The following is a 16162-nucleotide window of genomic DNA, read 5'->3' as shown; positions in this document are numbered from 1 at the left end:
ATGCTTCCTCCACCAACAACATATTGATAGGGAAAAGTGATCCATCATTTAAAAGAGAATATCCAGTTATTACGATAACAAACTATCAGGGAGTTTATAGTGAAGGTGAAGGGATTTTACAGAGCCCCTATCTCCCCCTCTAATATAATTTGAAGAGGATTAGAGCACAAATTTGAGAGGATTCCCCAATTGTAAATGAGGGTAACATGGCCCTTTGATTTGTGGAAGATCCCTATGGTAATGGTGAGGAAGAAAATAGGCACAAGGGAGGGGATTGATGAAAGATAGGATGATACTACTAAAGTCCCATCACCCTCCATAAAACATAGAGAAGTATATGACCCTAGTTCGGAAAGAGGGGATGACATCCAATGATTAGATGGTTCTCTTACCCCTGTCTTTGTCAGGTGAACAAAACTTATATGGCTCAAAAACTCATTATTTGAACATTAGGTTGAGCTTAAGGGGTTTGTTTCTTGTTTTTTTTTCTTTTGCATTAGTGAAATATAGGGTTTAGCTTTTTCACAATTAACAAACGTGGTATAACCAGCATCCTTTAGTTTTTAAATCATTAGCAGATAATTGCTTGCAAGTTTGTTCCAAAAGTTTACAAGGAATTTGGACATTGTGATAAGGAGTTTTAATATTTACACAAAACTTTTGGTAGCTGTGGAAGTCACACTGCTTGGCTGTGAAATAGAAGGAATTTTGCCAGAAGGTGCTCATTTCCTTCACATGTGAGTAGGCTGGGTTTGCCAGACCTCATTATGCAGAATACATGCTGTGCTCAACTGTATATGGTCACATATTTGACTTTGCTACACATGGCACGTTGCACATTTGTTTCAAAGGAAATGTCTTTTCAAAGGCTGCAGGAAAAAAGGGCATGATTAGTGAGAAATTCAAGGTCAGGGAGTGAAAATTATATTTTTTCTATTTTCTTTGCATTCTGTGATGGTGCTTATGACAAGGATAATTTAATACTAAAGTAGCTCTGGCTGGATATCAGACACACACTGTGCTATTTTTTTGGTTTTGTGCTCTGACATTGGACTTCTTCTCTGACCTAGCCTAGCCCTGCAGTCCAAGTGTACAGCCTTATGCTGAATAGACAACACTATTAACTGATGGTAAAATATGAAGTACATTATTGTCTGCGTTCTGCAGTATAATGCTGGTCTTATATCATTAACTTATTTAGCCATTAATGAGTGCTTTAATCTACAATTTTCTGTGTCAAATGTTTGGCCCCAAATATGCTGATTGCCCTTCACATTCCTAACACTGATCCTGTTTAATAGACTGTACTGTCAAAGCAAATATTCACAGTGCTGTATGAACATGACTCAAATTGACTGATACAAATATGTAAAAATTAAACCCTTTTTTTTTTATTTAATTAAAATGGACTTGTGAGCTTTGCTATATTTTCAATGAAGAATTATTTTAAAAATAGAAGTAAAATAAAGCTACTTCGGAAAAAGTGTGCAGTAAATTGAATTTTGAATTTTAAAAATATATTTTTTGTGAATCATGCTCAGAGCAGGCGGACAGGTTATGGAGCAGTGGTCTTTTTGGTGAAACACGGGCCCTCAAGCTCCATTCCGGAGCTTGATAAATGGGCCCCAATATGTCAGCCTCTTGTCCAATATGGCTTTGTGTTTAAAGGGACACGAAACACATAATTTTATGTCATGATAAAGGTTAGAGCACACCATTTTAAACAACTCTATAATTGATTTATTTGATCAAATTTGTTTAATCCTATTTGCATCCTTTGTCGAAGGAACATCAATTTATTATTTGGAGCTAGCTGAGCCAATGATGTTAGGCATAAATGTGCAACCACCAATCAGCAGCTAACTCCCAGTAGTGCTTTGCTACCTAGGTATACTTTTCAACAAAGGATACCAAATGAACAAAGCAAATTAGATAATAGAAGTAAATTGGACAGTTGTTTAAAAGTATATGCTCTATCTAAATTATGAATGAAAAATGTTGGGTTTAGTGTCCCTTTGATATTTTGGAACCCCACATTTACTTCTCTAGAATTAGCCCAATTATTGAGTCCATCCATAGTCCAACATGGAGACTTGGCTTCTCTGCCCCATAACTAGAATATGCATATATAAAATTAGAAAAAGAAAAATATATATCAATATATTTATATATATATATATATATATATATATATATATATATATATATATATATATACTATAATTGCGTTTGTAATGTCCATCGCCATCGACAATTGCACACGCATCCTCAAAAGAATGTTGGCAGCGCGAGGCATCCAACAGAATGTTGGCTGCGCGCATAGCCAAAAGAATTCACCTGGATGCAGCAAAGCTGCTTCCAGGTAGATTCCGAAAATGGCAGGGTGGGAGGTCCGGAGCGGTCTTCCCAGAAGTGGCGATCCTCGGCAACAGTCATTGTGGCAGTGGCGGTCCTCGGTGGCGGCGGTCCTTGGCAAATGCGTGGAGGTTTATTTATTGGGGTACCTTGAATTCCTATTGGCTGAAATTTTCAAAATCAGCCAATAGGATGAGAGCTACTGAAATCTTATTGGCTGATTTGAACAGCCAATAGGATTTCAGTAGCTCTAATCCTATTGGCTGTTTTGAAAAATTCTGCAGCCAATAGAATGAGAGCCACTGAAATCTTATTGTTCAAATCAGCCAATAAGATTTCAGTAGCTCTCATCCTATTGGCTGATTTTGAAAATTTCAGCCGATAGGAATCCAAGGTATCCCAAATTGATTGCGGTATCTTGCATTCAATATTCAGTATACCACGGACATTGGATAAAGAGGAGCCTCCATGTCGCCGAGGACCACCGCCGCCGCTGCCAAGGGACCGCAAACCCCTCCACAGATAACCACCGCCAAGGATCGCCACATCTGGGAAGACCGCTCCAGGCCTCCGCTCTGCGCTGCCTTCTCTGTGGATGAAGATGATGGACCCGCCTTCTCTGCCGGACTTCTGAAACCATGAGTACCTCTTTGGGGCTGCAGTGTTTTTTTATATTTTGGGGGGTTTGGTGGGTGGGGGGTTTTACTGTTAGGGGGGACTTTGTTTATTTTTAATGTAAAAGAGCTGTTAAACTTAGGACAATGCCTTTCAAAAAGCCCTTTTAAGGGCTATTGGTAGCTTAGTATTACATTAGGGGGTGTTTTTATTTTGGGGGGGATTTTTTATTTTTATAGGGGTATTAGTTTAGGTTTAATTTTATTATTTTTGATAGCTTTGTTTATTTTTTTCTGTATTTTTATTTTTTATTTTTTGTAGCTTGGGGGGTTGTATTTTCAACACATAGACTGCCCTCGGGACTGGCTTATCGACTAGTATATCAAGCTGATGATTTGTCTCATCAGCACTAGATAATTAAGCATGTGTATTTGGGCTGCTTTTTGTAAATTTAAGAACTATATATAGTTAAAATAAATATATTAATAGTAACTAAATTTCTTATACAGAGGTCTATCCACAAAGCTAAAACATTGCAACTCATTTGTGTAAAAGTTTGTTGCAAAAGTCAATTGAGGTTGGTTAAACTTAGCTGTCTCAAATTGGTTAAAAGTCCAGGTACATTTGTTTGTTTTCATTTGAAATCAATTATGTAGCGTGAACCCAAGTTCAACCGTTCTACGAGTGTCTTTAAAACATGTGTTGGTTTTACTACAACTTTAAACTGTGCCAAGCCATTTGGGCCTGATGAACAGATGAACCCAGACTTTTTATACGTGTTGATTTTCCCACAAAACTATTTCACTCAGTTATACATGATGATTTTATAATCAGCATACTGTCTATAAGCAACCTAGACATTTTTTTTTCTCTCGTTGATTTAGCACAAATCAATTTACAGTCAGTGCGTTATGTAAACATTGTGAGTAAACTTAACTATGTTTAATTAAGCACGGTAAAAAGTGTGCTTGTCCAATGACAGGGTGGAAGTCCAATTCTGTAAATTAAACAACAAGTACCCAATATGCATACTTTACAAATCATTAATAATGCTTTCAAACATTTATTTTGTATTTTGTGTTTACAATACAGTACTTCAGTATTTACTTGTTAGTTTATACTATGCATATATATAAAAATATTAATTAATCCATAAATAATTATCATGTATAATTATAAAGATTTTAAGTTGTTTACTGGCAGCTGAACTATTTCTATTGTTAGGGTTTAAAAACCAAGGCCTAGGTTACAAGTGTACTACAAAAATGTTAGTGCTACGGTGTGTTTACATCGCACAGCAATAACATTTGAATGTCAGAAAATAACATTTGAATGTCAGAAAATAACGATGAGCTTAAGCTCTCACATATTAGACATCTGCATTAAAATTAATGTTGGATATCCAATGAGCGCTAAGCTGATGGTCCGCTAAGCCAATAGTAAGCAAGTAATATAGATCTTCATGTAGATCTGTGCTTTACTAATAATAATAATATTTTACTTCAGGTCTTAAAAAGCTCTAACTTTTCCATCAGTATTTTGGATTGCTTTCACTCAACTCACAATTTTTAAAACAAGTGCAGTAGGCGCACTAATAGCCCTCCCTGTGCTATTCATTATATGCCTTGGAGCCCTTTGTAGGTAGATGAATACATGAAAAATCATATTTATGCAATATCCATATTTAAGAAAGGTTTTAACCATGTATTCAGAATATGTTCTAAGTATTTATAAATAAATATATATATATATATATATATATATATATATATATATATATATATATATATCTGTATATAAATATGTACCTCTATATAATCATAGTCATATATATATATATATATATATATATATATATATATATATATATATATATATATATATATAAAATACCAAAATACCATCATATACATATATATATATATATATATATATATATATATATATGTATATAAATACATATTTATAAATAAATAGAACATATTCTGCTATCTGAAGAATATTGGAATGTGAAATATTCATATTTTTATTTCCGGTTACCGCACTCGGGTTTGCGAGTGAGTAGGGTGTTTGGTTTTGTCTACTTTTTTTGCTCCGTTGACTTCTATGTGAGAATAAGTTATTGCATGCACAATATTCTAAGTAAGGCTTTTTGTGTGTGTTGGGTTAGCGTGCGAGCAAAAACAGTTTACTTTCTACTTGTAATACAAGCGCAACCTGATGCGCCCAAAAAGCTTACTTCTAGCGCAGTTAATATTCAAGCGGTAGCGTTAAATAACGCTACACTTGTAATTTGGCTCAATATATTTTATATCCATATTTATAGGTACATTTTACATATAAAATGTAACTTAATTGTAAAAAGGTTTCCTATCTGGTAATAGTGTTTGTAAAGGGTATTAAGACACCAAAAGTAATTTATGGGCTCAATGTAAAATGAGCACAAGTAATTATTTGTTGTGGAGCAAACAACTAAAATCCCCCAGCATTGTAAACTGCCAGATGAAGTTAACTTTTTCAGCAGCTATTTTAACAGGCATAAGATAGTCAAATATGATTAACACAAGCAATATGAATATTGCTATAGTTTGTTAAAGTACAAGCTATACAAATAATGTAGATATTTATAGGTAATGTATAACCATTAACAAAAAAAAAAATAGACTATTATAAAGCTAGTATGATTAAGCAGTTGTAATGATATATAACATTGCATGATTATGGGTAATACAATATATTCTTAAGGTATTAAGATTAGTGGCAAGATTATATGAGCATATATTATTTCCACATATCCCACAGAGTATAGCTATCTTTCTGATGTCACTTTATCAACAGCATAACAATTTACTTGGCATAGTCACTTCTGGTTTAGTCCAGGAAGTCAATATTCAATTTCAAACCCAAAACATTATGAGACAACAATAAATATTATATTATAAAATAAGGATAGCAATATGGATGAAAGACAACTTTTAAAATAATGAATAACCTAATAATTGTTACCCTTACTAAAACTATGCATAATATGTACCATCAATTAAACACAGCAATGCAAGAGAACTAAATGCATAATGTTCGTTAACTTTTTAGAGGGGAGCAGGTTGGCCAAAGCTTGGGTTTAAGTTGGCTTGTTCTTAAATAATTCACTGTTTTAAATAATAAGGCAAATAATAAGCCATTGTTCCCAGAGTTTTAAAACAGCTGAGTTTACCAATTTCCTAAGGGAGTCATTCAAACTCCATTTTGATTGGTTGTTTTGTTTTGAGTTGACAAAATGAAAAGGCCATTGCTAAATAAACAAACAAACATAAAATTGCAGGTTAAAGGGCAGTTATTGTTGAAAAATGGCATTTTCTAATCTGTTAGAGCATTGAATTTTAAGACTATCGACCCTGCAGCACTGTGTTTTTAACCCCTGCAATGGGGTTAAAAGCACAAAGTAGGCATACAGCTCAGGACACACAGTGCACTGCTGGTTCAGAGTAGAAAATGCTGCTGATCCAATCAGCAGCGCTAGTTGCACATCTAAGTTGTGCGACTAGCAGCAGCGAGATCCGCTTGGGACCAGCAGTGCACCATTAGCAGTATTTCTACTGTGTATTTAACCCCATTGCAGGGGTTAAACAAACAGTGCTGCAGTCTTAAAGTTACATGCTCTACGGATTAGAGCATGTAATTGTTTGATTATAATAGACCTTTAAATTTATGGCCAATAGCATTGGCTGTGCAATGATTAATGCTAAAGCAGACCTCTTGCTGTTAAACAATAGTGGGCCTGCCTTAAAATTAATTATTTGGCTGCCAGTAGCACTAGTTTGAAATTAAACCAGCATAGTTTTTTGTTTCTTTATTTTGAATGCAAAAGTCAAGGTTTCAAGTCCTATACTTGAAAACCTAACTATAAAAAGTATAAGGTACAAATTATTAGAAACAAATATTTGTTTCTATCAACTGTATGCCTGACCTAAACTGTGGTTAAACATTAAGGGCTAGATTACAAGTGGAACCCTATTTAACGCTACCGCTCGAACGTTAACTGTGCTAGAAGTAAGCTTTTTCGAGCGTCGGGTTGCGCTCATATTATGACTTGAAAGTAAACTATTTTCGCTCGCGTAATAACCCGACAAGTGTAAAAACACGAATTTAGAATATCGTGCATGCGATAACCTATTCCCCAATAGAATTCAATGGAGCAAAAAAAGTGGGGAAAAAATATGAATATTTCAAATTCCAATGTTTTTCAGATTGAAGAAGAATTTGTTCTGTTTATTCATAATTACATATTTCTACATATAGCTGATGTTTTTTATATATATATATAGTATCTATTTACAAATATTAGAACATATTCTGCTATTTGCAGAACATTGGAATGTGAAATATTTACAGTAAATAAACAGTATAACACTTTATTAAATATGAATATTGCATAAATATGTTTTTACATGATTTCATCTGCTTAGCTGCTACAGACTCCAATACACTTATATACATGTCTATATATATATATATATATGTATACATATGTATTTATATGTGTATATATGTCTGTAAATACATATATACAAATATAAATACATAAATACATATGTACACATATATAGACATATATATACTGTATATATATATCCATATATACACACACATACATTTACATTTTTTGAGATGTATATATATATGTATCTCTATGATAAAGCCCTTTATCTGCTTTTTTTTCTTACACCTGAGACCTCATTATAGGCTGTTATTGTGAGTGTAACTGTACTTTGTATTGTATTTTTGATGTGTTTTGTGAGATTTTTTGTTTTGTAAAACAGTTAACCAGAGCTCTGAGGTTCCACTAATCTGCCGGCACTTTAACTTCAATTGCACTCAAGCAATCGTATTTACTTTGAACTTGTAATACGAGTGGAAAACCCGACACGCGCAAACAGCTGCAATAAACCCCTTATCGCTCGTGCCTAACTGTTAACGTGCCCACTTGTAATTTTGCCCTAAACAAGCATTGCAATCACAGACTCTGTAGTCATTACATTTCATTTCACTGGATTACTTTAAACTCACTTGGGTTGCAATCTGAAACTACAATATATGTCACTTTAACAAAATTGTAAGTGAAATTCAATTGTTTATACTTCATTTTTAGATTTTGTGTTTAGGTATTTATTTAGAAGTACACATTCCAAAATTTTCAATTTAATTTGTTATTTCAGGCTGATGTGCCCATAAATAAACCAAACAAGGGTATTGCTTGAGTATGTGCGGAGTGTTCTCCGAGTATTCACTATATGCGATGAACCCCTTACCTCAACAGGACCTGTCAGACTGTGCTGATATTTCTATTTTTACAGGTTCAAATAAAAGTTTAAACAATGCTAAATTCCACTAAACTATACAATTTTTTTCTTTTCATGTTGAAATTAATTTCAAGATATCTTACGGTCCAGACAAAGTTCTTATTACACTCAGTTTGGAATGTGAAATGTTGCTCCTTACAGTTTTGTAAGAGTAGTTGAGTTGGGTTACATGAGAGGCAATAAAAGACACTACTGATATTAACACATTTCTATCACTTCATGGGCTAGATTACAAGTGTTGGGCAAAATTATCGTGCACCCACAAACATCAAATTAATCAGCCATTACAAGTGGCTGGTTATTGCAACCGCGATCAGATCTCTGGTTAATTTTATGAATATGCCGAAATGGCCCCAAAATAGTGTCTATTGCAGTTTATTAATAAAATAATCTTTAATTTTTAATAAATTTACTGCACTATGCAGTATTTTATGGTTAAAGTTGGTGGGAGTCGGGTGTTAGAAAAAAAACAGCACTGAAAAGTGCCTTTACATTGCGGTCTATGGGAACTGTGTTTTCCCAGTAAATATATATGTATATGCTTATATAGATATATATATATTTATGTATTAATATGTCTATATACACACATTAACACATAAATGTATATGACTATCAGCATATACATATATATATATTTATATTTGCTTCCATCACTGCGTGACTTACCCCCCTTTGCTGGCGCTGAACTTCTGATGCCATCTCTGACGGCATCAGAAGGAGGGAGCTCCCATAGGAGTCTAAGGAAGTGCGCTCTTGTGAGCTCAATGCTTCCCAGTGATGCGAATGCGAGGTCGCGCTTGCATTGCTTAAAATTTGTAATACCAGTGCACATTATCGTGCGCTGGTATTACACAGTGGAGCGCAAGTATCGCTTTCATCAAAGCGATATTTAATGCTCCACTTGTAATCTGGCCCTAAAGGTACAAATGAATTCATATTTAGCAAATTATAAACTTTCAATAAACTTTATTTAGCTGATTTCAGTTGAATGTGACATTTATTTATTTTTTCAAGATGAAAAGTTCAATAATGTTGCATAATAATAGATACTATATATATATTTATATTTTATATTAATTCCAGTTGGCATTTTAAATGTAAGTATTCATAAATACAGTATTCCAGCTAATACATTCTAATTTGTACATATTTAGTACATATTTTAATCCCTAAATACTTTGTAAGAAAAAAAAGACAACTAACAGGAAATTTAATCAATAACGATAACTGAAGCTGCCTTAAACATTTTTAGTTCCCTACATATTTTATAAAAAATACCTCACAAATGTAATAATTAACATCTCTTAACACATTAACAGTAACAAACTCATACATTACTACATTAAAATTAAGCCGGTTCCTGTTTTTGTAGGTAATGATATCTTTTAGTAGAGCAAAATATTTTTAGAATTACCCCTAGGCTTTAAAAGTCCCACAGACCTCTTATTTATATGTTGATTGCATCTAAAGAATAAACTTGCAGATAGTGAAGAATGTATGTAATGCAAAATGTATCATAAGTGCTGGTTAGTTAATCTCTACATCTTTTACTGGGCGATGCTATGTTAGAGTTTAAAAGGGACATAGTACTCTAAAATGTTGTTCCCAATGGTTCATTTTACCTGCTGGAGTGTATTAAAGTGTTTGCAGCCCGCTCATTTACCTTTATTTAGTTATTTGAAATAGCTGGTTTTGCCCAGATAAACTGCCACATACAGTGAAAATATGAATAACAAATGTTTTCTATGTAGAAAAGCTATGTGAACAGGAGACAATAGCTCTAAATAATCTCTCTTTGGGGGTTAGAAGAGAGAGATATTTGTATTTGAAATAACTGGTTGTACTCATTGAACCCCTCAGCCATAATACGCATTTCAATATCTAACTATTTAGGATGTGTTTAGACATGTAAAACATTAGCAGATCTACTTTATTTGCAGATTCAGCCCATTTTTATGGGCATGTCCTTGAGAACAACAGGAGATGGTTTAAATGAGCAAAAACAGCGATTTCAAATACAAAAATATTAATGAAGGAACAAATTCCTATAGATTTCTTACTCTTCAGTAGGTATAAAAACTCACTTAGAACACATTGGGGAAAACATTTTATAGTACAGTCCCTTTAATTATTATCACACCCTGTGACAGAAGCAGTGTGCACTCACAGATCATCTTGACAAGTCATATCATGCACACCAATTTAGGGTGCTGTATGTTTTCGTAGTGAATACATTGCTCAATATAATTCCCGAGGGCTTTTTTTATATTTGTTATGTAATTTTTAAACTGTGTAAAAAAAATACAAAAATGTAAAGCTTCTGCTTTCTATTGTGCAAGATACAGCTTTAAAAAAATCCAGCAATGTCACTAATGTGTCAAAGTGCCCTGCTTCTGTCACAGCAATCAACAACATGTGATGTACAAAGATGCAGAACTTCACCAAATATCTACTGTAATGGGTTAAAGTATCAGAATGCCTTTAAAGAAAACAGCATGTAGGGAAGGGAAACCGATCAGCATGGTGAGCAGTAACTCTGCCACTGTACTCAGCAGTTGTGTCCTTTAACATTCAAGTTAAAATATTATTCTCCATGTAACTAATAATAAATACAATTAAAGGGACAGTAAAGTCAAAATTAAAGTTACATTGATTGGTTAGAGTATGTTTTTTTTTAAACAACTTTCCAATTTATTTTATTATCAATTATTCTTAGTTCTCTTATTATGCTTAAAAAAAGAGTAATCCTAGGTGACCTCAGGAGTGTGCACGTCTTTAGCCATCTGGCAGCAGTGTTTGCTAGATTGTTTATAGCAATGCTATACAGTTACAAACTCTGCTGCCATAGGCTACTATAAATTAGTGTGTGCTCCTGAGCTCCAATCAGCCTATCTAGATTTACTCTTCAACAAAGGACATCAATAGAACAAAGCAAACGTGATAATAAAAGTAAATTGCAAAGTTATTTAAAATTGCATGCTCTATCCGAATCAAGACTGTTTCTTTTTGACTTTTCTGTTCCTTTATTAATGAATGCAAATTAAAGAGCATTGCAATATATATTAATTGCTTGCTTTTGCTGTATAAAAAGCCTTGCTTTAATGTAAAATACGTGATATTCCCACACTTCCTGGATTGGCAGAGAATTACATTCTGTAACCTAAGCATGCAGTAAATTACACAGTGATTGCTTAGAGCTGTGTGCAAACTAGTCACAAACTAACAGCTAGTCATAATCACAATCAAGGGAGATATGATAAACATGTTCCCAAGGTGTTTCAAGTTGTTTGTTAGCACAATGTGCAAAGATCTGCAAATCATTAAAGGGACACTGAACGCAAATGTTTTCTTTCGTGATTCAGATAGAGCATGCAATTTTAATCAACTTTCTAATTTACTCCTATTATCAAATTTTCTTCATTCTCTTGGTATCTTTATTTGAAAAGCAAGAATGTAACTTTAGATGCCGGCCCATTTTTGGTGAACAACCTGGGTTGTTCTTGCTGTTTGGTGGATAAATTCAACAACCAAAAAATAAGTGCTGTCCATGATACTGAACCAAAAAATTGCTTAGATGCCTTCTTTTTCAAACAAAGATAGCAAGAGAATGAAGAAAAAAATAATAATAGGAGTAAATTAGATAGTTGCTTGAAATTGCACGCTCTATCTGAATAATGAAATAAAAAAATTGGGTTTAGTATCCCTTTAATAAAAAGTTTTAAAATGTGTATTTTTTTAAATCAGGTTGAGCATATAATGTCTATATATACAGTGAGGCCTCGGTTTACGAATTTAATTCGTTCTCCGGGTCGTTTCGTATTGCGAAAAATTCGTAAACCGAAACACGGTTTCCCATAGGAATGCATTGAAAATCAATTAATGCGTTCCGGAGGTCCGAAAAAACTCAAATAAAGTGTCCAAAAAATGCTCCAAAAGGCTCCAAAAGGCTTAACAACTTGCTGCAAATGGCTCCAATGTCTCCAAAAGGCTCCACAACTTGCTGCAAATGGCTCCAATGTCTCCAAAAGGCTCCACAACTTGCTGCAAATGGCTCCAAAAGGCTTAACAACTTGCTGCAAATGACTCCAAAAGGCTCAACAACTTGCTGCAAAATGGCTCCAAAACCTCTCCAACACCTCCACACTGGTACCCAAACTTCATTAATTCAATCATACTTGAGTATGCAGGGGGCACAGGGGCCACTGGTTTCGTATTGCGAAAAATATTCGTAAACCGAGGGGGGCAAACCGGCATTTTGTTTTGTATTGCGAAAAAAATTCGTAAACCGAGTCAATTTTTCTTCAAATTTCGATTTCGTAAACCGAAATTTCGTATACCGAGTCGTGCGTAAACCGGGGCCTCACTGTACTTTGTTTCTATATAGAAACCTTGACTTAAAAGCCCCTTTAAAATCTTAAAGGTACATGAAACCCAAACATTTTCTTTCATGATTCAGATAGAGAATACAATTTAAACAACTTTCTAATGTACTTTTATTATCTCATTTGTTTAATTATCTTGGTATAATTTGTTGAAGGAGCAGCAATGCACTGCTGGTTTTTAACTGAACCCATGGTTGAGCCAATGACAATCAGTATATTTATGCAGCCACCAATCAGCAGCTAGAACCTAGGTTCTTTGCTGCTCCTGAGCTTGTCTAGATAAACCTTTTAGCAAAGGATAACAAAAGAAAGAAAAATAAATAATAGAAGTAAACTGAAAAGTTGTTTAAAATTGTATTCTCTTTCTGAATCATGAAAGACACATTTTGGGTTTCATGTCCCTTTAAGCAGTTTTGCAGCATATGAATGAAATACAAACCTATTTTTAAAAATGCTGTATAGATTTTTTTCCCACTAAATCTTCCATCGTCATCATTTTGTTGACAGTGGAATTTAATCTAGGTCCACCTGTTTTAATGGCAGCAATTTTACCACACAGCTTTAGGGCATAGTTTGTATTGTGCTAGCTACCACACCTATACCCTGTAATCAAACACCACAGTTTTGCTAACACAATACATTTTCATGTCTCAAATATTTTTTGGTTAAAATTGTTTCTGGGAACAGATTTAAATGGTTTATAATGGTTTTCGCTATACTAAAAATATAATTTAATGCATTAAAATAAATATACCAGTAATTCAAAAGTGTAAAGGCTGTCATAAAACTTGTGAGAGGCCTAGTTTTAAATGTCAAATAAACTGCTAGCATTTAATTTTTTATTTTTTTCACTGCAGCAAGATTTTCTGAGTGAATATTATTTAACTTAGATGAATGCACATACTAACTAATGCAAAAAAACTAAACATTCTTGTTTTTAATGCAACATATGTATATGGCAAAAATTTATATATATATATATATATATATATATATATATATATATATATATATATATATATATATATATATATAAAAAAAATATATATGTATATATTATATATATGATATGTATTGAAAACGTTATATGATGTGACATGAAAAAACAAAACAAATCTGCTTCTAGTATCAGTGTGACAATACACACACACACACACACATATATATATATATATATACACATATACACACACACATATATATATATATATATATATATATATATATATATATATATATATATATATATATATATATATATACTGTATATATATTACGTTAACATAAAACTATTTAGTGCTAAATGTACTGTTTTTCACATGTAGTATATACTGTATATATATATATATATATATATATATATATTTTTTTTATATATATATATATATTTATAAAAATATATATATATATACACAGTATATATATATATATATATATATATATATATATATATATATATATTCAGTTAAATAATTTTCACTTGCGTTAGAGATTTAATATTCTAAGCTATAGAACTAATGAAAATTAAAAAAAATACATCAATTGGTCCAAGAAAGAATTTTAGATACAACTATTAAAGGCATTTAACAAGTGAGCAGTTTGTATACTATGTTAGATTTCTTCCGGTGGTGTCACCTGATAGATTATTGCATGTTGCCGAATATTTTCAAAGATAACTGTAATATGCAATATAGTTATTAGGTTACACATACAAATACTGTTTTTACCAAATAATAATCATCATTCAAATTACTATTTTGCTCTTATGATAATTATGTAAGACATAAAATATTGTTTGTTGAATCTTCTTAATCATAAGTACTTATTTTCATTTTTAAATTAGTATTTAGAATAAGCTCTATAAACATTAGAAACAGCTCAAATGCATATATACCAGTGACATACTGTTTTTATTTACAAGTCTTGTCAAAACTATTTAGGCAAAAGAGAAAATACATTGTGTCTAAATTAGAAATAAAGGAAAATCCTTAACTTTGTTTTTTTTAAATTATATTTCATATTGAAAAAAGAAATAGAAATGGATTTATTACATTTACAGTGTGTTTAAACACTTAAAACAAATTCCAGAAAACATTTTGCATATTTGTGTTTCTGCACACTCTGGCCTAAATTACAGCAATGTCTATGAAAGTCCAAAGGACAAAACTCAGCAATATATACATTTTTTCCTTTACACTTTTTCCTCAAAATACAGAATGCATCTAAAAAAGCTTTATAATAATGAAATGTTAAAATATTTCTGCCATATTTGTCATGAATAAAGTAATGTTTTTCTATGATTTGATTAAAAGACAGCTGCTTACATAAATATATATATATGTATGTATGTGTGTGTGCATTAACATACAATTATTCCGAAGTTCGTTTTAGAAGCAATACTAAAACAATTAAATACAAATTGTGACAATAAAAAATAATTTGAAACTGGGCACTTGCACTATATATATAGAGGGGTATATATGCACACACACACACACACACATACACACACACACACATATATATATATATATATATATATATATATATATATATATATATATATATATATATATATATATATAAAATTACTTTTTTCTTATTTTTTTTAACATGCTGAGTTAATGAAATACAATCTTCTTTCAATGTGTAAATTGGCAATACTACATTTTAAAAAATAAAGTTACAAATAAGCAATAGAAACTTTGTTTTTAAGTTTTTCTTACCTTAGTATATTTAATCTCCAAGTTTTTGAGTGGAAGAGGCATATTTGGCAACTGGCTGCAGTTTTCAGAAGGTTTCTGCTTAGTTTCGCTTGACATTTTAAACCTATTTACTGAAACACAGGTGAAATAAAGTGCAGTATTACTAGTTAAGCTTTGAGGTTTTATACTGACTGAAGACTCGGCTTTCTTTTTTTCTCATAGTCTACATTGGATTAAGTAAAATTTGCATACAAAGATTTGATTGGATAAGCACAGTCATAGTCAGGAAATTGAACACTTCTACATGTTGCTCCTCCTCTAAAATGTTTTCATGTTGACAGCTCAAAATAATTTATTTTTAAAGCTGTCATGCGGATTGTTAATCAACAATGTAAATATGGCTTTTATTTACAGTTTATTAACAATCATTGCTTTATTGCCAAATATAGCCCTAAACTAAACACTGCTTTAACAAAGAAACACTTTTTATTGACACCATTATTTATACCATTATGCATGTAGTCATTTTGTAAAAATGTAATTCATATCACTCAGTGTAATGAGGTGGTCACTCAAATGTAAAACTGAAAATGCTGCTTTAAGTCTGAAGTCTAAATAAAGAAGATACACAGTTTTATTTTTATATAGATAACATTAATGGTCATATTATTAACCACTCTGGATCAAAAGCAGTATATTCAGTGCAATTGTTTTAAACCCATAAATAAATGTAAATGGATGA

The 16162-nt window shown here is 32.2% G+C and overlaps 1 protein-coding gene across 1 annotated transcript in view; it reads right to left on the bottom strand.

Annotated features, from left to right (window-relative positions):
- The window catches only part of ALDH1A1 (aldehyde dehydrogenase 1 family member A1), a 111585-nt gene extending 95958 nt beyond the window's left edge, over positions 1-15627 (bottom strand). The window contains exon 1 of the mRNA XM_053702502.1: positions 15442-15627. Within this exon, the coding sequence (XP_053558477.1) occupies positions 15442-15537 (96 nt within the window). The 5' untranslated portion in view covers positions 15538-15627. The remainder of the gene's footprint in view (positions 1-15441) is intronic.
- Between the last annotated feature and the right edge of the window lie 535 nt (positions 15628-16162).

Source organism: Bombina bombina, chromosome 2, assembly GCF_027579735.1.
Source record: "Bombina bombina isolate aBomBom1 chromosome 2, aBomBom1.pri, whole genome shotgun sequence".
NCBI lineage: Eukaryota > Metazoa > Chordata > Amphibia > Anura > Bombinatoridae > Bombina > Bombina bombina.
This window is presented reverse-complemented; position numbering and strand designations above follow the sequence as displayed.